Here is a 26,633-nt window from a genome sequence, read left to right as displayed (position 1 = left end):
AAAGTAAAGTGAAGAGATTGAGAGCGGTAATTCCTTAATCGCTCTCTCTCAACTCTCTCTTATCTGCATTTATACACATAAAAGTGTATGTATGTATGTTCCAACATAACTCATGTATGTTTAGAGCAGGGTTTCTCAACCTGGGAGTCGCGGCCCCTAGGGGATCGCGAAGATAGGCGGAAGAGATAAATATAGTTAGAATCTAATACCAGAAATTATTTTTAAATATTATTTTTAATTTTGTTCTGATAGGCATACTTTTATTTTTTATACACACTGTAAAGAACAATAAAAAATAAGTCTACTGAACATTTTCAAAGGGTGTAGAATTCGTGTTACTATTCGGTTGAAAGTCTCTTGTCGTCGCGAATTCTGTCGAGAAATTTGAAGCTTAAAATATACAAAACGATAATCATGCCTGTTGTTCTGTATGGTTGCGAAACATGGTCGCTTACTTTGAGGGAAGAACATAGACTTAAAGTATTTGAGAACAAGATCCTTAGACGAATATTCGGACCCAAGAGGAACGGGAATGGGGAATGGCGGAAACTTCATAACGAGGAACTACATAATTTATACGGTTTACCCAACATTGTTAGGGTCGTCAAATCTAGAAGGCTTAGGTGGGCAGGTCATGTAGCTAGAATGGAAGAAAGTAGAAACGCTTTCAAAATATTGACTGGAAGACCAATCGGAAAACGACCATTAGGAAGACCTAGGCGCAGATGGAAGGACAATATTAAGATGGATCTCGCTGAGATACGAATACAAAGTAGAAACTGGATCCAATTGGCTAAGGATAGAAGTCAGTGTAGAGCTTTTGTGAACGCGGCATTGAACCTCCGGGTTCCATAGGCCATAGAGTTAGTTAGTTAGTAGAGTTGTTTAAAATTGAATTTAAATCAAAGAGGTATGATATAAAACTAATGAGAACTGTATATAGAAATACTAGAAAAATACACATGCAACAAAACCTGCACATTGAAATACAATTAAAATTAAAACCTAATGAGACACCTAAGCATGGTGTAATTTCACTAGTTCAGCAATGTCCGGTTCAATCTTCATGACGAACATTATCAAGCCATTTTCAACTGATAAGCGATTTCTTATCTTTGTTTTAATGTTTACCATAAAAAACACACTTTCGCACAAGTACGATATAGCAAATGGAATTATTACTTTTAAAGCAGCAATCCCCAGACCAGGATATTCTTCTCTCCTTATCAGGCAGAACTTGTCCAAGTCTTCGTTACAAAAAAAAAAAAAAAAAAAAAAAAAAAAAGTTGCAAAGACTTGTCGCATGATCGTTCTATTATATGGTCAAGAAGTTGTGGGAAGTTGTGGGTCGCTGGCAAGAGCGTGTGATAAAAGGAAATCGTGATAGGAATTAGATTGAGAACCACTGGCCTAGAGTAATTTTAACCACATTTCTTATAGTTTCGAAAAGAGTGCTGTCGGGTTACCTATGGTGAATGGGAGGGGGATACATATAAAAGATTGCTAGAAAATGATCGATATTAGATTCATAGTTTTCGGGGTCGCTTAGATAAATAGTGAGACTTTCAATTTCGCTTAACTCCGATTAAGCTCTCATTAATAGGGATGGGCACGAACGACTTTTCTTTGAAACTCGACTCGACTCGAAACAGACATCTTTGAGGTCTACTCTTGGACTCGGCGCGAAAAATATCTTCCAACTCGACTCGGATTAGAGTCAAGTCGAACCAAAACGAGCAAAATCTTGTGTGTAGCCCTACCTAGACAATACATAGACAATAATTATTCTATCATCAATTATACTACTATTACTACAAATAAAATAATAATAATAATAATAATAATAATAATAATAATAATAATAATAATAATAATAATAATAATAATAATAATTAGGCAATGGGACTAATGTGAAATGTGGACTAATGTGGACTAATGGGAAATGCTGCACTGTTAGCGGCGCTGAAAACTTACGATTCGATTCTAATATCGAAGGATTTCGATATCTTTATGTCGCTACGTAACCACCCTGGGTGCTAATGGGAGCTTAATTGGACTTGAATTGAAAGTAGAACTATTCACCTAAGCGACCACGAAACTATGGATTCGATACTAATATCGACCCGTTTCTAGCATTTTTGATATGTATCCCGACAGTACTCTTTTTCCAGACTGTAAGAAATATAGTTAAAATTGCTCTAGATATATCAGAATTATGTTGAAATACACACATAAATCCACTTTTATATTCTGTATAAATAGAGAGTGAGCGAGCGAGCGAGCGAGAGAGGGCGACTCAAGGCATCACCACTTCCACATTGCAAAAGTATATATCAGGAATTGAATTGAAAATCTATGTAAAGACTTTCTGCTGTGGCATGCTTCATAAGGACAATTCCAGTCTGCTCACGTGACCTTTGGGGTTCATGAATTTTTTTGCGAGCGTTCCGACTTTGGATTCTCTGTTTATACCTTCTGTTTATGCATCGAATAACTTTTCAAGAACATAAATGACATTCTGTATTATGAATGTTGAGAATTACCCTCTATATGACAAATAGCTGCAAATAAATACACTACATGATTTATATATTGCTATTGAACGAGTTTCTTAACTTGTATTTATATTCTTATATATAATACCGGTCTACTGTGAAAATTATCTCAGATGTTATATTTTAAACATAATAATTACTATGTTCTGCAATGATTATGTTATATATACACAACTTATGTATTCTAATGTAATTATTTTATATAATTTTTCATGCATTGCGGAAAATATAATTTTAAAAAAATGACTAACCTAGACGGGATTCGAACTCTCAACCTTATGATTTGAAATCCGACAGCTTACCAATGAGCTAACACAATGACTTCTAGAACTATGCTTCTAGCGATGTATAACGGATCTCAAGATAATTATGACATTCATATCCATTACAAACGCTGTTTCTGTTCTACTTTGACTTTCATTTTAGTACTCAGGCGATAATTATGTTCTATTTCTTAACTTTGAGCATTCTTTTATATATGGAAAGATTCTTTAACGTATTTAAATGTTCCATTACGTATGGAGAGCTAAATGACAAACAAGCATGTGCTGACATTAACAAAAAAAAAAAGGTTTCGAAATATTGTATCCTTAAGTATTTCAATCAATGTTGCTTTTTTAAACACTTGGTAACAAGTCTTATTATATTTAAAAGAAGAAAAACACATCTGCAAACTTTTTCCCGATTGCAAAGGCTGTCTTGGAGGTTCGAACCTGGCTTACTTTTTCCCGAAGATACCCGAAGCTGGACTTAGAAAATTTTTGCCTCAAAACACCAGTAAAGAATGCGCTCAACCTTTTTGAGACAAGGTGTACTTGTATTTGGTTGAGGACAAGACTGTAAGAAGACACATATAATGATCTTAAAACAAATTGAATTCAAATTATGCAAAATATTAGTCTATATATTCATAAAAAATACATATAACATTACGTTAACAATAAAAAGTACACATAAAAAGTGCATATTTGTAAAAATACATGGGGATCCACATGAGCATCGGGGGGCTCGGGCCCCCAGGATCGGCGCCATTACCATTGGCTATACGCGATTTAGGCTGCTAGTCATTAAGGGTAATGTTAATAGTGATGAAATATCATGGTAATTCCAGACGCTCTTATTTTGGACAACTACGGACAACATTTTTCAGTAGAACAATGCACGATCACTTTTATTTAAACCATATAAACCATATCAAGAGAGTACCGTGAGTACGTGGATTCTATCAAAACGGGCTGGGGGAGGGTGTTACACACTACTAGCCAGATGTCTTTAATTAAATTGCTTATGAGTGTACATTGCACACAACTCCACAATGATGAAAACACGATGCCGAAATTTTAAATTGTGAAACTGAGATAACTGAATATTTTTGCACAGTTTGCAACAGTATTAATGTAAAAATAAGCATGTACGCAGAATTTATTTCGGGATGGACAAAGTCTTTTAGGTGGGTCCAAATTCAATATTAGAATAAAATGCTTAAAATTAGAAAACATTAAAATCTAAATCATTATTAAAATTAGACTGAATCAACAGAAAAGTAAGGCTTTCTGGAAGTCTGGAATTTAGAGAATCCAGCTCCTGCGTAAGTCGCTAGTGTTATGTAATAATCAAGGATTGAAAAAAAAGAGAGAGAGTTTGTCGATATTTGTATTAGAAAAATTCTATGTAATACGGGTTTTGGCAATTTTTTTCAACTTTGAAAAGGTGTTGTTTTTTTTCCGCTTCAACAATTTTCGACTTGCATGGATTTTCTTTTAGTCTATTTGGCTGTAGCTACTTGATCCCTACATTTCCTTGTTTAATACTTATTTGACTTTCAGAAATCATTGCAATTATCTAAGATGCATATTTTTCGTTGTAAAGTATCAAGAGTAACAAAAAAGATGAAATGAAATACTAACTTAATAACCGAAAAATACTAGTCTATATTTATTAAACAATAGCTTGAAGTAATAATTTCCAGCATTTCATGTACAACATTGAGTAAAATCTCTCGAGTTTTATATGTAAATAAGTCTGTGTAAATTTTGCAGCAAGCTTCATTGTCTTTCGTTTTAAATCATTCATTTGCAGATAATATCGTATTGAATTGGCAAAATTGCTCATATCCTATCAGGTAATTTCATCTCTATAAATTATTTTGGTTTTCGTGACTATATAACAGATATTTTTATCAAGCTACCTAAAGCAATTTTCATATTTACTATTATCAATGTTCAGGAGTTTACAGTGAGCTTTCAAAGCTTAAGTTGTGAAATGAACGAAATTAAATGCTTTTTATGTGAAAATCTACAGAAATTATTCTCTCCGAAACAAAGTTATGCATAACGTACCATTACGTTTCCATGATCAGTAGAATGGTGTGGGAAAACGTGAGCCACTTTTAAGACCTAAAATTCTGTTATTATTGCTTTTTCCAGTAAACTCCACCCCAGAGTCAACTATTCCCTCTGTTGCTAACTCAATGTATCAATGTGGTAAGTAGCTCGTAAAATCTTTCGACTACGATCGCACAAAACCATTACTACGTTGATTTATATATACAATACGCTTTGATTCACTACTGATAGCATGATGTATAAATGCATATTATATTTTGCAAGCTTTTTATTTTTTCTTATAGCTTTTCAGAACATATTGTGGAATCTCTGAAATATCAATATCTTTTAAGGATTAACAAACAAAATTCAAATCCGATAGTGACTATAGCGATATTCGCCTTAATATGTATATACTGCTCTTAAAATTTCTGGCAAAATTCCTAATTATAAGTAGCGAATATGACTTTTAACAGAGAAGGCAGCCTATTTTCAAAAGATAAAATTTATATTTAGATGAGTTTGTATAGAAACGTGAGAATTATGTAAATTTTCATATCCGAAAGCACGTGTATCTAGGGTTGCCTACCGGGACAAGATTTAAGGTTTTTGCAAATAGAAAATAGGACTCGTCAAAATCAGAGAGTACTCAATCTAAGATTGCTAAGGATAAGAGGTAAGGCTTTTCCAAATACAAAATAGTTCTCGTCCAAATCGGATCACTCGTACCTAGGATTGCCTATGGGACAAGATTTAAGGTTTTTGCAAATAGAAAATAGGTCTCGTTCAAATCATAGATCACTCGTACCTAGGGTTGCCTATGGGACAAAAGGCTTTTGCGATTAGAAAATAAGTCTCGTTCAAATCAGAGAGCACTTGTATCTAGGATTGCTTACGGGGAAAAAGTTAAAGCTTTCCCAAATAGAAAATAGAAAATAGCTCTTGTCCAAATCAGAGAGCACTTGTATCTAGGGTTGCCTACGGAACAAAAGGCTTTCGTGATTAGAAAATAGGTCTCGTTCAAATCAGATAGCACTTGTATCGAGGATTGCTTACGGGAAAAAAATTAGGGCTTTCCCAAATAGAAAATAGAAAAGAGCTCTCGTCCAAATCAGGGAGCACTTGTATGTAGGATTGCCTACGGGACAAGAGTTAAGGCTTTTGCGGTTAGAAAATAGGTCAAGTCGAAATCACAGAGCACTTGTATCTAGGATTGCGTATGGGACAGAAGTCAAGGCTTTTGAAATTAGAAAATAGTTATGAAAATAGTGACCTCCCTCAGCAGTCACCACTGTTAGCACCTATTATATTGGTAAATATGACAATACACGCGCCAACGCTTATTATGTCATACTGCATTTTGCTTTTAGAAGAAGAAGCCTTTTCACGTCTACGAAAATAATGTCTCAATAAAATGTTTGGATTTCTAAGTAAGTTTATGAAATAAATGCATGTAAATAACAAGCTTTCCATTGCTACATTCATTTTGATCTTACAAAAATCACTTCAAATATCTAGTCTTGCTGAACGCTTTTCCAATATCTGAATTGCGAATTTCAGAATAAGTAGCTGCTTTTTCTAAAAGTCAATAAGTAATAAATTATTGCATTCGTTAAAAAAAAAAAAAAAGAAGCTTTCTCTTCGATTTCTCATGTATTATTCTGGATAAAACTCAAGTAATTGTCTTCACGCTCACGCTCAGCAGTATTAAGTATACAATAGCTGTAATGAAATTACAGTACAACCCCTCAAATCCGAACCCCGGAAATCCGAAAACCCGGCAAATCCGAACACGTTCTCAGGAAAAAAAAACTACAGCTGGAAAATGAAAAAAAATAGATTTAATCACACAAATTTAGTTTTTTTAAAAGGTTTTAACATATTTAGACTTAATGCTTATTCAAAACGTTATAAAATACAGTTAAGTTTAGATAAAATAGGAAATAGTTTACGTTTACTTACGTATTTCAAAAAATCCAAAACAATGAAATCATTTTAGGTTAACTGGATTACGATTCACACGAAAAATAACAACACAAGATTAAACAAACACTCATTTTTCACTTGAAGTCAGTTATCTTTAACTGTCGAAGATTAGAAAATCTTCCCGCGGAGGTAATTCCAAGCCAGCGTCGCATGAACATCACGTCGTTTGGAGTGGCTGACGGGTGTTGTTCCAATCATTTTGGACATGAGTGTACACCCGCCAGTCAAGGTCACTGCCCTTTCGACCACTGGGTCACCCTGTCTAACCTCAGTCGTTGTTTTACCGCCAATTCAGTGACGAAATAAGTACGTAATATTATTTCCCGGGTAATCCGAACTCCCCGAAATCCGAATAGGCTTCAGCCCCAATTAGTTCGGATTTGAGGGGTTGTACTGTAATTAGAAGGTGAAACAAGTAATCGCAGTAATAATATAAAAAGATTCCTCATAGCACCATCGGCAAGTGGGAGAACTATTCAATGCAGTTGACAACAAAAGACATATATCCTCTTCAACATATAACAAAGAACGAGGAAAGCCGGATTACAGAATTGCAACTGATTCTGTAAATACTGATCGACAACCTAGTTTGTAACATTTATCTGCTCCATCGCCTTCTATTGTTTGGATATCGTCGAAAATTGATTACTCATCATGCGAACCACACACAGTCTTGTTTTAGTGGTTCCTTCTTGTTCTGCCTAATGACCCTCCGGCACTTTGTAACACAATTTATCTTATCTTATCTTATCTAATCTTATCTTTAGACATAACAGGAATACCTGTTGTGCCTAATTCCTGTTCTGCCTAATTCACGCAAAAGGGATATTGAAATTTGAGGGAAATTTATTAGTACCTATTTCCCCTTGATTTTCAAATATCATTCCAGAATTTTTAAAATAAAATCGTAATGTACGAATGAGGGTTAGTTAGATTGAGCACGCGAGTGGAACGAATTGTTTCATGTGACCAAATACTCCTAAAATCATTTTTAGTATAACAAATGTAGTGAAAGTGTCCGGTATAATGTAAGAAGCAAAACACTACAATTACGTTGAGTAACATGATTACACAATTTATTAGAGATAAATACTTCCAAATATCTACAAAGAAAACTTTAGAACAACAAAGTTTGCTCTTCAATAACAAATTAAAATATCGGTAAGAAAAACATCTTAACTTCTTAAAGTCACATATATATATATATATCTTGCCAATTCGAAAGAACAAAACTTCGAAACTTTAAACATCATACTTATTATAAGCACATACTAAACCCACACACAATCTTCATTGTTATAAATCTAAACAGTAAGCTACAGCGTCTACATAGGAAATCGATTAATACGGTATTAATGCCCTTTATAACTTAACATTTTTCCATCATACTTTGAATTCACAAATACTGCCATTCTGACTACACTCTCGACACAAATATTCAAATAGTACATCGTCAGAACTTTGAATTTTCAACTTTCACCCTGACTTCACACATAAAACATAATTTCATTTTAAACTGTGAGTCATAGAAATTCCACTTTTTTCCGTTGGTAAAATCACTTTCCGAAAAACTAAACAAATGGTGGTCTGTGATTGGTAGGAAGCACTGCTTCTCTTCCAATGAGAGTTTTTTTTTAAGTACATTAGACAGAAATACAAATAGATGGATATGTCATTCTTGAACCGCGAGTTCATGATTCAGGAAAGAATCTTCATATAGACAAGACGTACAGAGGAGAGCTAAAAAATTCGTGTTACCTGCGGCAGATAGAAGATTTCAGCGGCAGAGAGGATATCACCGGCCGAATGAAGTTTCAGCAGCAGCAAAGACAGAACGAAGAGAATGTGTCACACTAGTAAACCTTGCGGTGTTAAATGAGGTGCTGTCAAAATCATACACACACAAAGGAATCAGTTTTTTGAAATACGCTTCCTTAATAATAAAGAGAACTTCGAAAACGACGGTATGTTACACACACAAGAATAACCGGGGAAAATAGTATTACATTGCGTCGGTCTGTCCCCCTATTGTAGACCAAGAATTGCACTGGTGATATAGGTTGTACCGGTTTTGCCGACAGTCGACTGACGTGGGTGCAATACATTTCTCTTGGAGTGTTGTAGAGGGAAAAACACAAAAAAATAGAGGAAACGCTGTTCTTTTTAGGACCAAAACCCTACTTTAGTACTTCGGCCCTTTTTAGAGCCAAACCTTCAACGAAAGACAGAAATGCATTCAAGATGTCGAAACAGAAGAAACCAACCAAGAAGAAGGGGGAGAAGAAGAACCCTATCATGGAGAAGGAACTCACAAGCCAAGATCAGCAGTATCCAGAAGCAGGTAAATGCCTCGCAACTGACCCAGAAACCGAGCAGAGTGAACTGCAACCGCTACCTGCAGTGATGTATCGTGTCGGCTCTAGATTTAGAATGGTTAAGAAGATGGAAGTTATACATCTCAGAAAACGAATATACATGATATCTTTCCCGACTCAAACAGCTCGAGAAATATTTCTACATATCTTCGAGAAGGAAGAGTTTGGTCTATGCACGACGTTCGGCAACCAAGAGAACGTCGAAAGCTCCGAAGGAGAAGAAACTGACCCTGTTCAGAGCCAGCAAGCTAGACTCACATAGAAAGAAACCTCACAGATGAGAAACCACAACTCACACACTCAGAGAAACCAAGCACAGGTGAAAAACCAAAATCCGGAAAAAGACGACGACCAGCAGAAGAAGAAACTAATCGAGATCATCGTACTATATCCCACTACCCAAACTTTCCCACCAAACTACAGACATATAACAAATTAAATTCACATCCAGCTTTTAAGTTAGAAAAATCACAGACAGTGAAGTATGCTTTTTACATGGTTTTCCCGCCCCTTCTTTGTGTTGTTTACCATGTAAATAACTTGAGTATGTGCATGACCGATAAAGGGTGTTTCACTGGACTCCATGTGTTTCCGGTTTTTTTTCTCCTACTACCCAAGCCAATGCTGAAGTGAAAAATTCTTCACGTGCTTTCCTATCTTCTTCCTTACTCTTTTTTCCTACTCTAATACACACTGTCCGCTAAATGTCTAAGGATATAAACATAAATATCGTGAGCAGGCGTTCCACCAATCAGGGACAATCATTAGTTTACATTTTCTAATTTAGACCAATCACAAACAAGCATTTGTTTAGATTTTTCAGATGGATAATTCTTTTCACCATTGGTAAAATACTACGTATTAAAACACTTAAATTCCACACAACCGAAGAGTTTTATATAGAATATACAGCACCTTACTGTACCTATAGTAATAATTGTTATTTAGGCTACCGACAGAGATTGGTAATTTAACCATACAGTAAAAGAATGGTTGTCCATAATTGCTTAAATAATATGCAAGCTAATCTGTCAGGTCTTATTGTTCAATTTACATATTTATGTTAGTATTATTCTTAATATTTCAGCTTCTGTACGAGGAAATGTTGACTGAATTATCTTATTATCAAAAGTAACTTTTTTAAATAAAAATTTCCCTATTACTATATTAAAGAATTTTCCATGTCATAAGAATCCACATTTTCGCAGGGGAGTTATATATCTTTAACTATGTTACTATTCAGTTAGCTCCACGCTCGCTGACCAGGTCCAGATCTCCTCGGTGAAGTTGTAGACTGGCAACAGATGTCGCGGTGATATACTCGTAGTAAAATAATGGTAGTCTATGATTGCTAATTTAATTTCAGAGAAGCTGAAACGATATAAGAAAATCAACAGGTCCTGAAAGCAACTGGAATTGTCGGGAAAATAGTTAGTAGTAAATTTCCCTTAAATCTAAATATCCCATTTTGCGTGAATTAGGCAGCACATGAATTAGGCAGAACAGGAATTCCTGTTCTGTCTAAGGATAAGATTAGATAAAAAAGGTGTTACAAAGTTCGGGAGGGTCATTAGGCACAACAGGAATTAGGCAAAACAGGAAGACACCGTTTTAATATTGTATTATCAGCATACACTTTCAACCTGTCTCACGACTCATGTTCCAAGATGGATGCATTGGAAAACATGACGAAAAGAAAATTGACACGTGATCCAACCAGCCAATGAAAATAAGCCTTGGCTAGGTTGGGGCAGGAATAAATAATATACGACCTGAATGTAGTCATTAAGGCCGCCATTTTGGATTTAATATGGCGTCCAGGTGAAGAGCCCAATATGACACTTAGACAGCAATATCTTATTAAACAAGTAATCTGGAAACTTCGTTCTTATGTCAATTTCTAGATAATAAGTATTTCCTTCTTATCTATCGTTACCATATTAAAATATGGCCGTTATTGTCCGAAAAGAATATTTTTTCTGGTTTCTAAATGCTGTGTGAATGGTAAATAAATTTGAAACTACAATAAATAAGGACAATTATACTTAACAGATAATGTTAATCTTTGCAAATGTATGTTACAAGGTGGCACTACTAACTGTATAGAATAATACATATATCGTACACTTACACTAGGTACAAAAGTTTACAATAATTGGCAAAAGAAAAGTGGATATTATAATGTTTGTTGAGTGCTGGAGTAGGAAGGATACAAATGTTCATAATTTTCTGCTAATTTGTTTTGATTCACATGGCACACAAAAGAAACTTCGGTGGAAACAAATAAGATTTACTTCTTTTTCATACATTTGAACACTTTAATTTAATTGTGACGCTGTTCTTACATATATTAGTAGTCACATTTTACAGAGCTATATACCAGCCACTTGTTCTGGCCTTTAGTCACATTTCTATTTTCATTCAGAATCTGCCGGTATTGAACAGAGTGCACAAGAACAAGAATAGAAGAGTCGTCAAACTGCTATATACCAATATCAGATCGCTTAAAACTAACAGAGCTTTGCTTGAAATTATGGATTCATTACACCAAGTCGATTGTATTGTACTCAACGAAACTCTAAAAACATCAGACCGCTTCTATTTTCCACAGTATCACCTGTTTCGTTCTGATCTTCCTCAAAATATTGCTCGTGGTGGAGCCGCTATTGCTATCAAACAGTCATTGCTTTTTCGTCACATTACACCACCGTATCCTGATCATGCCATCGCAACAGTTTATTTTCCAGCACTTACTCTGATTTTGGTAACTATTTATGTTCGGTTCACTCATATCGCTTTCATACGTATCTCGATGTCAATTTAAAAGCTTACATTTATCCTAACCGACCTAAACTACCAGTCTAGAACAGCGACACAGCAACAGCGTTTTCAGGACTTTCTAAAAACCGCTTGAAGCTCTTGCATACCAACTCCAAATCATACTCGACCTGAGGGTAACATCACACCTGATGTTGTCATAGTCAGTAATAATGTGCTAACTAAAACTAACGTAGAGGTACTTGGCTCTGATTGTAGCGATCACTTGCCTATCCTATTTACAATATTCCGTCTGGCACTCATACAACAGAACAAAAAATTAATAGCGTGAAATATAGTTTCGCCAAAGCCGACTGGAACAAATATCGTCTCTACATCTCGAGCAGCTTCAATGTAAGAACACTGCTATCGCATCCTTAGATGACATAGACGGTGTCTCTACATCTTTAAGTAACATCATCCGTTATATGCGATTCCAAAAAGGAGCTTACATTCTACCTGGCCTAGTTTGCCTCCCAACACCACCACACTTCTTCACCGCTCTCACATCGATCTAGAAGAATACAGGAGGACGCATGACAATAACTTCCTACTGCTTTGTCGCCAATTCCAGCGCATGATCAAGCATTGCATCATTGCACGGGAAAGATAGCATTGGAGAACTTCTTGCAGGTAATTACGCAATGAAACAAACTCTACGAAATTCTGGAATTTATTCAAACGCCTTACTCATCAAAAGTGTGGCTAACACTATCCATTTCATGTTGACGCACGGTACCTAACAGCAATACAAAGAAATAACAGCTTTCGCTAAACATTTCGAGGGTATCGTCACCCCTCATTATACTCTACATTTTACCCCTTATTCTATTTTACCCATTCAACTCATCTACAGATTAACAGAATGGGTAATACTGAGCGACCATTATTCACACCAACCTTGGATTATCACCTCGTTTCGACGCAACCTATCCGTGCACCAATCATCTTTACTGATATCGTGGACGCTCTCCATAATCGCCGAAATACAGCTCCTGGGGCCGATACTATCAGTTACAACCAACTCCGCCGGGCACCGACAGCTTTCCATGTTATCCTGGCTATGTTATATACGGCTATAATCACAACCAGCTTTAATACTACTTTCGGAAGCTTGTGAAAATTGTCGTTTTCATAAAATCTAATAAAGATTCTACTAACATTGACTACTATCGGCCAATTAGTCTTACCAATGCATTCTGAAACACATTGGGACGAATTTTGGTAAAGCGGCTCCATTCGTATTTCCTAGCTCACTCTTATCTACCTACAACACAAGCAGTCTTTCGATCGTCATATAGCACTACTGACTAATTGTTGAAACTGTCAAGTTATCGTGTTAACCATTTCAATAAACGGCTGCCATCTGTCCTTATTTTCTTCGACGTTGAGAGCGCACTTGACAGTCTTGTACCAAGGACTTCTCTTTAAATTATTCCCCATTTTACCATTCTCGTACGTTCGATTTATATCCATTTTTTTCATAACCGCTCCACTTTATGTAAATAAATCAGGGACAATCCCATCACTTTATCCTACAGGTCGGAGTACCTCAAGGTTCTGTTTTGTGACCACTATTATACATCCTGTCGTTGCTGATATGCCAATAAAAGAACCACTAATATATGCACTTCAGTTTGCAGATGATACAGGATATCTCGCTTTATGTTCTTCAGTGGATCGAATAAATGCAACATTACAACCAGCAATTGATAAACTCGTCAGTTGGTGTTTCAAATGGAAACTTAAATTAAATCCATCGAAAACATAAATGATGTTATTTGAACTTAAAAGAAACAAGCGCTGTTTAACACGAAATCCAGAACATTTACATGTTGCATTGCTAAGTTCGCCTCTACCATTACAAAATACCGTGAAGTAATTTGGTGTAACTTTCGACAAACATCTCCTTGGGACGCCCAGCTCTCCAATTTACAACCTAATATTTGTCGTCGGATCAACTTGTTACGAAGTTTAAAAGACACTAACTGGAGTCTTAACACGAATCTCATTCTTTATACATATGAAATTTTTGTTCGTCCTGCCACGCATCCACCATTTTTCTTACGCATGGCCATGTCACCTGGTTATCGGCCCCACAGATTTTTTATGATAAACTACAAGTCCTGGAACGCCTTGTTTTACGCGTGTTTATTCCTTACCACCAGGGACGACAAGAAAAGAGATCTACCATCGCACATCTATGCCAACACTCTTACTACGTTTGTACAGTCTTCGTTCTCGTTAAACTTAACGTCGTATAACATACGCTCATCCGATTCTCCGTAAACTCTTAGGCAGACTCCAGATCTATCGCGTTAAGCATATTCATCGTTAGATCACCTCCTATCCATGAAAATGATCAGAGACCATCACCATCCGTACATCTATTGCACATAATTTCGTCAACGAATTCGTTTGTTTTCTAACAGAGCTCCAAGTGTTTAAACCAGCTCTGAGTGGCTTCTGAGCAGAATATTAACACCATCCTCGCAACTAACATAATATATTCTTGTGTTCTGTTACTGCACTTCATCATATAAATTACATACCATGCTCAGGTTACCTTCTTCTGTATGCTTAACCAGATAAATGTACCAATAAGTAAATAAATTCTGATACCCATCTTCCGATGATGCTACCACTAAATAAATACCCATGGCCCAGATGGGAATAAAATTGCACATTAAAAAATACAGCACTCCAGTGCTTCATTGCTTGTTGTATGAAGCATTTTTCTTGTATTACTTGTATTGTTTTGTACTTTTGTAATTTCTAATTTTGCATTGCAAATAGCCAAAATCAATGAATAAATAAATCCTGTTAGCCATCTCCCAATGAAAACTACAAATAAATAAATACTCATGACAAAAGAGAAGATGTTACCTTCTGCGATCCGGCTATCTTTAGATGGGAATGAAATTGCTTTAAAAAAGAGGCAGGTACATACTTTCTTTGGGGATCAAAATTTATTTGTTCTTCGAATATTAGAATTTAGATCTAAGTTAGTAGCTTGGCTGCTGTTTTATTGCAACCTTTCTTCTGCTAATCCTGAGTGTTTCTTTATGCTATTTCTTCGATCACAGTATTCCAGACTCTGAAAGGAGATTCTACACTACCTTTACTACTATCCAAATGGGTAGTCACACCTTCGTCATACATTTTTCATTTCTAATTTTATATATTTGGAGCTCTTTGCTGCATATATCCTGGACGCTTGCCTATCGATTGGTCCATTACGATAGCAGATTCTGGCAAGATATTCCAATCGAAAACCAAAGACCAACAATCCAATCTCCCGCACGTCGTATCCGGGAAATCCGTTCGTGCCGTAAAGCCGGAACTGCAGGAGGACTCTAGTGCTACACATAGACGCCAGCGGGTTACTTCGATGATATTACAACTTATGTTGTCTCTACTGTCTCAGTATGCTCTAGATCACCTCAGAAGAAAAGGAGCTGTACCGCTAGACTCATCACTTCACCTCCAGTGGAAAAGAAACATCTGCTCTGTGATTCCGACACGGATCCAGCACACGAGGAATCTCATTCCGCTCCACAGCAAACATCCATCTATTCTATGCGTCTGATTGATTTAAACACAAAGTTTTCTAATTTTAAACTTATTCCACTTCAAATACGGAAATACTTACCACGTGCAACCATCTTGGAATTAGTCCATACTCGCAGTGGTATATTCTGAAGACTATACATTCATCACTATTTTCCACTATAAAGAACAAAGTATATATTGGCATTTTAGGAAAGAATGTTCAGCTAAAATCACTCCAAGACACCGATCATAAGTAGACACCTCCTCCTAGGCATACGCCTTTACTCTCAGTTGTTTTGCAACGAGTAGATCCTTCACACACTGATGAGAAAATTCTAGAGGACAATAATTCGAAGGACAATAATAACATTCCAAGGACAATAATCACTAAGGGCAGTTAGAGGCAATACCTACATGATTCCCGTATTGACATCTCACCAAGAGACTATTGTTGATCTATTTACCAACAAAGCTGTTATCTATTACCACAAACATCGATCAAAATGACCATCTAGAACTGCTACCAGCTGGTCAGAGCATCAATGCAACTGTATACTGTCAACAGTTGAGCCGTGTTCAAGAAAAACTCAAAACTCTGGAACCAGCACTTCTGAATCGCAAGCAGGTCCTCCTCTTACAGGACAACGCTAATCCAGACGTGACGATGATGACCCGAGACACCATTCTACGCTTTAGATGGAAAACACTATTGCATCTGCCATACTCCCTGGACATTGCACCGTTCAATTCCTTGGACAATCACCTTAGAGGACACCAGTTCAAATCCCTAGTTCAGGCAACATGCACTTGATATTTTCTTCGCTTCACGGTCCATCAAGTTCTACCGTGATGGAATCCATGGCCTTCCAGAACGTTAGCAGAAGGTCGTCGATACTGCTGGGGACTATTTTTGATCTTCCAGGTACGCCTTAGCTGACATATCGATGTTCGAAGTTGGTGGGTGAAAAAGATAACAGAACTTTTTTGGTTACCTTTATAATTTTATGCTGTTAAAAGTACAGTGCTTCTAATATGATTAATCTGATTTTTCTAATCAAATTGCTTTTTCGTCATTGGAATCGGCTCATTATCTCTTTTAAGTTAAATGAAACCACATGTAAAACATACATGCAAGATGCTACCAAAAATTTCCAGGAATGTTAATATTTTTTTTACCATATGAGTTGCAGTAGTTGCCTCTTGATGTGTTTCTATTTGCAGTCTGTTAAGTTGCATAGTTGTGAGCACTCATCGGGGTGTACGGGTATTTTAGAGTTTGCTGGTTTCAGTACACCGTATTATGTTGGGTATGCCACTTTCAAAATACCTGACTTCAAGGAATAAAGAATCTACATAACGTTTTGAACAAAACTGCAGCTGAAACCCATCGAATGCTCTTGAAAATTAAGCTCTAAGCTAAGAAAGAACACGTGGAGGTAGACCTTCATTATACATAACTCTGGAGATGTTTGAGAAAGTTCGTAAAATGATGTTTGATGACAGAAAACAAACTATTCAAACTGTTAATAAAAGAGTTAGCCTGTCATACAAGACATGTCGGGCCTTATGCAGAGTCGTTCTGACACATTACATATTAAAGGGTTCGACTAATATATGTTTCCTGCAGCAGTCAGGCCTTTAGTATGTAGCTAATCATACGTCAAAACGACTTGCATAAGGCGGGTCAGGGCATTGTAGCAGTTGAAGATTGGACAAATTCCAAAGAAGTTTGTTTCTCGTCTTTTGAATGACGATTAACAATATCTTTGGGTTGAGGTCAGAAAATTGAATGACTGATGTCTCCCACATATATATACTCGCAAGCCCATCCCCTTTATATATAGTATCTAACTCTCCTCTAAAATGAAATTCCGGTTGCACAGATGACGTTTTAACTTCATTGTAGGGGTACAAGCAGAATCCTTAACATCTCCTGAACACCAAACAGCCAGACTTCTAGTAGTGCCTCCAACAATGGGAAAATTGGTGCAATCGTAACATATAAGTCAGAGGCGACAATTTGAAAGTGACGCTGAAAACTACGAAATATTGTGAGTTTTGTGAATTGTAGGAGGAAACTCGGAAATTTTGTGTATAACTTCGTATAGATATAGTCATACATTCACAATGTTAATTAGACCTATAATTTCCGTGTGCCAGACAACTATAGCGCAAGGATCTACGTATTAAACAAATACTGTAAATATTCTAAATGAACTTGTAAAATAATAATAATTAACGATGTTCATTCACTAAATACACTCTGTGTTTGGCTGAAGCTTATAACTTTAGTTTTATATATGTAGTTGCATATATTTTTCATCTCCTTTTTACTAACGAACATAATATTCTCACATAAATTTTGAACATTGTTAATTGTAAAATAATATTGTACATTTAAATTCTGAAGCTTCACCTAATTTATGAACTGTGCAACACCTATGTACTAATTATGTAATGTATTTATTAAATTTCTGTATTAGTTATGAATGTAAATAGTAGCCTATTACTTACCTTTTATGCTATGCACAGCAATTGAATCTTATTTTTACATATATTAAGCCTACTCTAATAACTTTTTAACGTCATATTTTTATATGTATTCTTTCGTTAGTATATATATTTTTTTCAATTATTTATTTTCTTTTAAGGCTGAGTAAACTTCTAAAACTTACAAAAAAAATATTTATCCAATTATCATTATGAGTGACTAATATTGTGGTATTGCTTGTATTAGTACTATATACACATTATGATCATTGTTCAAAGGTTTATTTATATACTTTCCCAAATATCTTGGCAATGCTTCAGGGGAATCTTTAGGTAAAACAATAAAATCTAGAATGGCTTAAAACTTAAAGTACAGTTTGTGTGATCGGACTGATGGGGCTAAAAGGGAGTTACCGTATTTTTCAACGTTTTGGGGTTTAAAATGTAGATTTCAATGAGCTGTGTCCAATGACGCCACTTTTGATTTCTGGAACCGACCGCTTCAAGGTCAAATTAGGGGCCAAAAATAAAATGTATCCCAATGACCGACTGGGACGAAATGGATGTCATTCGATTTGGATTCGCACGTAAGTGAATAATTGGTATGCCATTTTCCCGATAATTCTACTTTGACCCGAAAATTAATGAAAATCTGGAATTTTAGATCTTGGATTTTCGTTAATTTTCCGTATCAAAATTCAATTTGGGGGGAAAATGGGATATCAATTATTTACATACATGTGAATACGAGTCGAATGACATCCATTTTGTCCCAGTCGCTCACTGACCCACATTGCTCAAATCCCGGATTTTCGATAATTTTCAGGCTCAAAATGGAATTTTCGGGAAAATGGCATATTAATTATTCATGTACGTGTGAATACGAATGGAATGACACCCATTTCGTTCCAGTCGGTCACTGGTTCGAATTTTCCAAATGGTCCAACTTTTTATTTTTGACCCCTAATTTGAGCTTGAAGCGGTCGGTTCCAGAAGTGAAAAGTGATGCCATTGGACACAGTTAATCGAAATCTATATTTAAAACCTAAAAATTTGAAAAGTACAGGGCCATGATAACTATCGTTTAACTGACTTAGTCTTGTAATCCGTCTTTCTTGGAGGGGAAATAATGCAGGAACTGTCTATACTGTTGGGTTGAACTTACATAATAGTCTGCGAACTCGCCAACTGCAGCAGATTGAAGCCCTGGTTTGAGATTGAACTCCACGCTAGTAGTAAATCCTGTCCTTCATAACCTTTACCTTGCATAAGGAAACAAAACATTGAAACTTGGCTCAACTAAGATACGAAGTGCGTTCAAGTTCCAAAGTTCCTCAGGAAGTCAAAACTTGTATCCTTTCTCAAGCAATCTTCCGTTAGACGAGCTCATTTTTCACAATATTAACGCCGTGATTCCATAGCTGCCAAGAGGTATATTTGGTCACTAGAAAATTGCTTATGCTAGAACGGTCTGACTTATAAATGAACATTCACGGAGAGTATGCTTAACTGTTGAAAACAGCCAAAAATTACTAGGAGTGAGGTGTGGTGGGTAGGGAACATGAGACACTACTTCAAAGTTGTTCTTAAGAAGAAAACTCAGAGTTAGGATTCCAGGATGAATAGGAAAATTATCTTGATGGAAAAACTCATGAATGACCTTCTCGGTTAGTTTTGTTTGAAATGCTAGAATTAGCTTAATATTCAAAATATGTTCTCTCGTCATATCACAAAGAATTCAGTCGTCACTGGAATGCCCTCTGAAACACAATGAGCAAGGTTTATTCATTCGCTGTCTGAAAATATGGCCACCATCACATTCTGAGCACTGGCAGTAACCCTAAATTTCTTTTGTAGCATTGAGTCTCTTTTCATTCATTGTGATGACTGCTGTTTTGTTTCAGGATTGATCCATTCTGAGAATTGACGCAAAGAAAGCACCATTCATGGTGTCACCGTGTTTTAACATTGACTGAAATATTGCTACTCGTGCAGCATTGTGGTTAATAGTTAGCACCCAGGGAGCCGTCTTCTAAGAAATTTCTCGTATTTTCAGGTCTCCATGTAGAATGTTTTCAACAGATTCTATAGAAATGCTATAGAGAGGTGATACTACGCATACCTAATCGGAACTCCCCCACAGTAATTTTCTCCACTTGCGCAATCATATTATCGGTCAGCCTTGTCCGTGGTTGAAGCAATTACGATTGGTTATTACACAACGTCCGACCTTCTTTAAACTTCCGCACCTACAAATTCACTATCCATTCCACCTTCATCACATGTCTTATGTACTCAAGAATTGTCTATGAGTATCAGTATATATTACACCACACAGCTGGAGAAAACGGATAATCTCACGCTGTTCTTTGACACGTCATTTGTAGTATCGAAAGCACTACTCACACTACTGGTGGTTGTAGAAAAGGAACTACGAACTATATTAAGATAACTGCTTGCTTTCCAGGTGCTACCATATGCATGCGCGCCGACTACGTGGGTGTTCCGGAGCTCCGGCACCCACACAAATAATCCTGTGGGTGTGGCGCACCCACAAGGTTTGTAGTTTGGGCCCAGGTTTGAATCCGTTTCTATTGTGTTTAAGACAGCCATCTTACAAACTGAGCTAGGGCACCCCAACTTATCCTTATAATATCATTATATTATTTTACTTTATCGCAGCATAGCCCTTTATGACCTTGTTCATAAGATTTTAACTAAAAGTAAATCAATCAAATATCGAAACTTCTCTAAAAACATATAACACGTCCCGCCATTGATATGCTCCCACATAAATTTTGGACAGTCGGCGCCGTTGACTATATGTAAAAAAATGAACGTATCTCATATTTTAAAGTAGTTATTAAAAACATGCGGTGAAGGATAATTGGTACAGAAAGTCACAAAGAGTTATCTATTGTTTTCGGAAGCACCTATTTTGTAGAAGCAAATTTTTCCACGAATTAGTACAAAAATAAGGACAGTTCCAGATAAGAACAAAAATAACGTACCGTCACCTGCAACAGAGATCCACCAACATAGCAGCAATGGAATTAATAATTGGCACAACTCACTAGTTAAAAGAAGGAAGATAAACCCGTGTTTGTACTATTAAGTATAATAATTTTATTTGAGATTTAAAGAAAATTTATGTTGATTTCGATTTATTTCGCCCAAACAACATATAAAAAGAATCATTTGGGAAAATGTAAGAAATCCTAAGGATCTTCTCCAAGTTGTTTTCCGGGAAGGCATGCAAGTTCAAAGGTAATAAAATGTGCAATTTTAATGAAACACACACAAAAAAATTGTACACAATCCAATTAAGGAACAAAACTCCCAACTTTTTCTATCTGAATCCAACAAAATGAGTCGATTTAAAAATATATTTAAAAAGAGAGAGAGAGAGAGAACACTGTTTCTCTATGTATTATTATTGTTGTGCCCCCATCAAGATTCCAAATTACTTTAATAACTAGTTGTATTCAGGAAATTGAGCACCCTTACTCTACATGTTTTCATCGTTTTGTTGTATTCTTTTCAAAATTATCATCACAGGTATTCTTCCATTATTGGCAGCTCACTTGCTGCAACTGAGAAGATTCCATGCTCCATGGTTAGGGTTGGCATTCGTTCCGGAAAATCCAGGACTGTGACGGAATCGAAAATGTGTCTCGGAGTCCCAAAAATATTTCTAGGGACGCTTAAATGTCCCGGATTTCAGTGAAGACGAACAGTATAGAATAAGTACTGTATTTTGATTTTTGCTAGTTTTATGTTATTTTATATGTAATGCACTCAGGGGCAGTTCAAGTATTACGTAAGCAGCCTAAGAGGAAATTGGATTCAAGTTTTTCTTTCTTTTGTTGATAGTGGGGGAGGGGTGTCCAGGCCCATATTTAGGTAAGTGCAGTTCTGTGCTTAAGTACAGGACAGCAGGATTTAGGAGGCGTCAGAATTTTGTATTTTCTTTTAAGATTCACAATAAAGTAATGTTTAAAGCTAGCAACCCGTAGAGTTCCGCGCAAGCGCGATAAAATATGTTAAAGTTTTTAATTCACTCTAATTACAGTAGTTAATAATTAGCTAGCTCATCTGATTATTTTTTTAAAGAAAAATACTCTCCCAGCTCCACTCCAAGGGTGAGGATGAACTTGAATAACATAAAAACTGATTCCGTTAAACTTAGCGACCTCGAAAACTATGAATTTAATACTAATATCTGTCGTTTTCGATTACTTACACTCCTTGCCTGGGAAATGGAGTATGACCTTGAAGTTGAATTGGATTCATAGTGTCACTATTCATCTCAGCCACCTTAAAAACTGTGAATTCAATTCTAGTATTGGTCAGTTTCGGGAGAGCAGCAAATTATTTAGAGCACAGGGGCGCAGAATATATAAATACAGGACCTGGGGGTGTCATGCTGACGTAAGCATACTTACTACGAGCTATTGACTTGTTAGTTTGTTAAAAATAACAGAAATAAAGTAAAATTTCAACGAAAGAAGTTCTTTGAAGATAACAAACGTCGCCAGAACATATTGTCAATGCATTAAACGCTCTAAAAAAAGTACAACATGTACAGACAAAACGTGTGAAAGGAAACATCATACGTACCTTGAATAAAAACGGACTCTAAAAGCCACGAAACATAACATATTGAAAATTTTTTTAAGAAATATGCTTACTAGGGGGATGGAGTAAATCATCTACTTACGTTTGTTTAACGAGAGAGGGGAAGGTCTACTAAAATGATTAAAAATGTGATTACGTAATACTTGAACAACTCTATCTAATGGAAGAAAGTAAATTAGTATTTAACACTTTTTTTTTATTTTAAGCATTTCAAAGATTCTCCTAATTCAGCAGCGTCACGGATTTTCATTTTTGAAATATGGCAACCCTATCCATGGTCTTCCGCTAACCTCTTCGTCTTCAAGTATGTACTTTCAAAATAATGGTAATAAACAACATCAAAAGCTGAACTTTGTAACAATTTAGTACTTAACTTATAAATGAATAAAGGAACATGCTCTGATATTTTTGAGATACCATTTATCTCAATTTATTACTTTTTTCTTATAAAAGGCTTGATTCCTTGACATTTCAGAAACTCATTGTATTGTACAGAGGAATATTATTAATTGAAATACATAACTGGCTACCTGTTGGATGAAACCATAAGTACACTGATCTTGTATATGTGGTACACCTAATTTTAATTTTCAATTATTCCCTACTTCAAATGTAATTTCGAGATTGCAATATACTTTTCTCAATCACAGGAGAAAGTAAAAACAGACATACAAAAAGAAACAGGGAACATAATATCCAATTTACAATCGACATAGTAATAAATGTCAAAATCTATATTGATTTTTCAGTCCGGAAATTCTCAAGTGTAGTTTTAAATAATTTTTTAGTCAGTAGATTAAATATTTTTTAGTCAATTGAAATTCGTCTATTTATGTTTTAAAATGGATTTATCACATAACTGTAGATGATACAGTGCCAAAACTTTCAAAAAGATCAAAAAATTGTGTATATATTTGAAAAGACAGTACACATCACGCACACTTACAACGAAATTCGATGTCACCTAGGCGATAGAATTCCAAGTTTTTTCTTACCCGAAGATTTTTTTTTATTATTTTCGAATTTTTGTAGTTAATGCGTTTGAATCTCAATTATTCCTCCAATTGGACAAACATCAGTGACTAGACCAGTAGGGGGCTCCGCCCAATCCAACGAGTTTCAAACTTCCTATTTCATGTATGAATCAAATTGGTAATGCAATATTTTATATAGAGTATTTCTATAAAAGATACATTTAAAAAAAAACTATTTCGTAAAGGTATGATTTCCATTTTTTCTTTTATACTTTCAAAAACATTAAACTCTAGAACTATCACATTAAAGTTGGATAAATTTAGAAAAGAATGGCACCAAGCATGCATATGTAGAACTTAAAGAAAATCAAGATGCTTTATTTAAAATGTGCCACAAAAAGTTTCAAATTTCAAGTTATATTTTGATATAAGGGTACATGGAATAGGTACCTTTCCACTTTAAGATTCAAACGAACATATTTTTAAGTATACTAAAACTACAGTTAGTATCTTAAACCAATTACAATTGAAAAAAGTAATAAATTCTATAATATTAATAGTTTTTAACGAGAAACATATCCAAAGACAGACCCATAGCAATCGATAGCTATCATTCAATAGAACAAAATTATGTGTGTTAGTATAAAGGCTAATGCGTAGTTTTTGACGAAATCATGAACAATGAATTTTTTTGTAAGCCTAAAAACAAGAGCCACGGGACTTATTAATATGAAACTCATATTGAAGCATACCTTTCATTAACCCCTCATTTAGCTACTAGCAAGAAGACTAAGCTCGAATGTGGCCGATGAAAAAGCGGCCAAAATTATCATTAACTTTTGAACTTCAATTTCTGTTGAAATGGAAAACTATCTAAAGATGATTAATACAGGGTGCAACCAAAAGGTACGGCAAAATTTCAGGGATGGATTCCTTATAGGTAGACAAGTAAAAAAAGTTCATATGACCATATGTCGGGAAATGCATCGTTACGGAGATACGACCATTGTGCCGCCTGACGCAGCTGAACTATTGAGGTTTAACTTGAGTCACGTTGAGGGGCGTCCAGAATGTGACTATTTCACACTGTTAGGCAGCTCAATGGTCGTAACTCCGTAACGATGCATTTCCCGACAAATGATCATATAAACATTTTTACTTGCCTACCCATAAGGAATCTACCCTTGAAATGTTGCCGTACCTTTTTGTTACACCCTATATATCAGTCGATAGTTCGTATTGAGCTGAAGCAAATGGCATACTTAATGAAAAAATCTCATGCGTAAGTTTTGAGAAAGTCGAAAATAACTTTTTCTATAGTATGAAAGGTATGTAGCTTATTGCCAATCTCATACAGTTGATAACTTTTATTCTGTTGGAATAGCTTATCTATTTATTTATGTATTTATATGAAAAATATACAGTATTAACCAGCATATTGTACCTATTACTGTTTGATTTCTCACTAACATCGATGCTCATACTGCTTGTAAATTATTAATAAAGAATATTCATTTATTCAATATTCTTATCCTTTTTTCTTTCCAGGACTGCATAATATGTTTCTCTTGGTTACATGGATTTTCATACTTATCCATTAAGAAGATGCTACATCAACGTTGAAGAAAAGAAAATTCGGAGATCACTACATCAGCCAGCCCGCAATATCACGTGTTAGTTTCCCGTTGTTTGGATTTATTCAAATACTTCATGAGATGTACTCACGGAGTGAAGGTTAAAAACTATTAAGAAGAGAATAACTGCTCTGGCAGTTCAGCGTGTGGTTGATAATATTAACAGGCAATAATGAAGATGTGATATAAAGTGCTGTTTCAAAACTTCTACCTAAACTACTGGATTGTGTGTAGTTTCGTCAATAGGAATACGTTGGGCCTGCATTTAGTAACCACCACAAACAGCCTTAGGAATATTTGTCAACATAATGCTCAAATGCCTATCTTTTCTCTGCCTTACTTCAACTAACCAATTCTTTGTGTATCAAACAGAAAAAAATATAGGTACACACCGATAGAACATTTTGCCAACATCAATTATTGTAGTAGACGCATAACACAGGAAGACCCTCTATATAGCGATTCTCGATTTACCAAGTTTTGTTTTACACAGTCCTTAACGAGTAGTGAATCAATCATGTTCACATGGAAGAAATAAAACCATATTTTAATTCAGACATATTATGTGTTTCGTTTATTTAGTTTGAATTTAAATCCATATAAAGAGGATTCAGAGTAAACAGAACTGTCTCTATTATTTGAACTCGGATGATGAAAACATTTATAGTTTATCAAAATATCAACGTAAATATTTGAAGTCAAATAAAACACACATAAATTGCCTCAATTACTATAGCTTCAAATCAGTTGAAATTAAATAGAAAGCATTAATTCTGCAGCAACGAAACGTAATAATAGCCTAATATACTGTCCTTTGCAGTTAAGATCATCAAAGAATTGTGTATTTGGAGTACTACAAAGAATTTATTTCTATACACTTCGGTGATTTTTTTACATGTCGATATTACTTTAATATTCTTCAAAATGGGATACAAAAAATTCGTTCTTTTTCAATCAGTTTCTTTCTTTTCTCATACACTGATTTTTATGAACCTCCTCCACAACATTCTTCTCGCCGGAGCGAAAGTTGATTGCTCCGTCTCTTCTTAAACTGCCTTGCTCTTCGGATTCTCTGGATTTTCATCAGTATTAATATTCTTACCGTGTAGTTGACGTTTCTTATAACATTAAAACGTAGATTATCTTGTGTATTGCATTATAGTGCCTTTTTATTTGTTACTTTTGCTACACCGATTATTCGTTCATTCTTAGTTCTACATACATCTGTCTTAATATAATAATTTCTCTCTACCTTATGTTATTAAAAGTTGTATATCCGGACAATACA

General features: G+C 35.5%; 1 protein-coding gene across 1 annotated transcript in view; it reads left to right on the top strand.

The window, feature by feature from the left end:
• The window catches only part of LOC145662927 (suppressor of lurcher protein 1-like), a 2,696,516-nt gene extending 2,670,691 nt beyond the window's left edge, over positions 1–25,825 (top strand). Inside the window, exon 14 of the mRNA XM_081728947.1 lies at positions 25,260–25,825. Coding sequence (XP_081585073.1) covers positions 25,260–25,312 — 53 coding nt within the window. The 3' untranslated portion in view covers positions 25,313–25,825. The remainder of the gene's footprint in view (positions 1–25,259) is intronic.
• The last annotated feature ends 808 nt before the right edge of the window (positions 25,826–26,633 follow it).

This window comes from Thermobia domestica, chromosome 10 (assembly GCF_964235325.1).
Source record: "Thermobia domestica chromosome 10, izTheDome1.hap1.1, whole genome shotgun sequence".
In the NCBI taxonomy this organism is placed as follows: Eukaryota; Metazoa; Arthropoda; class Insecta; order Zygentoma; family Lepismatidae; genus Thermobia; species Thermobia domestica.
This window is presented reverse-complemented; position numbering and strand designations above follow the sequence as displayed.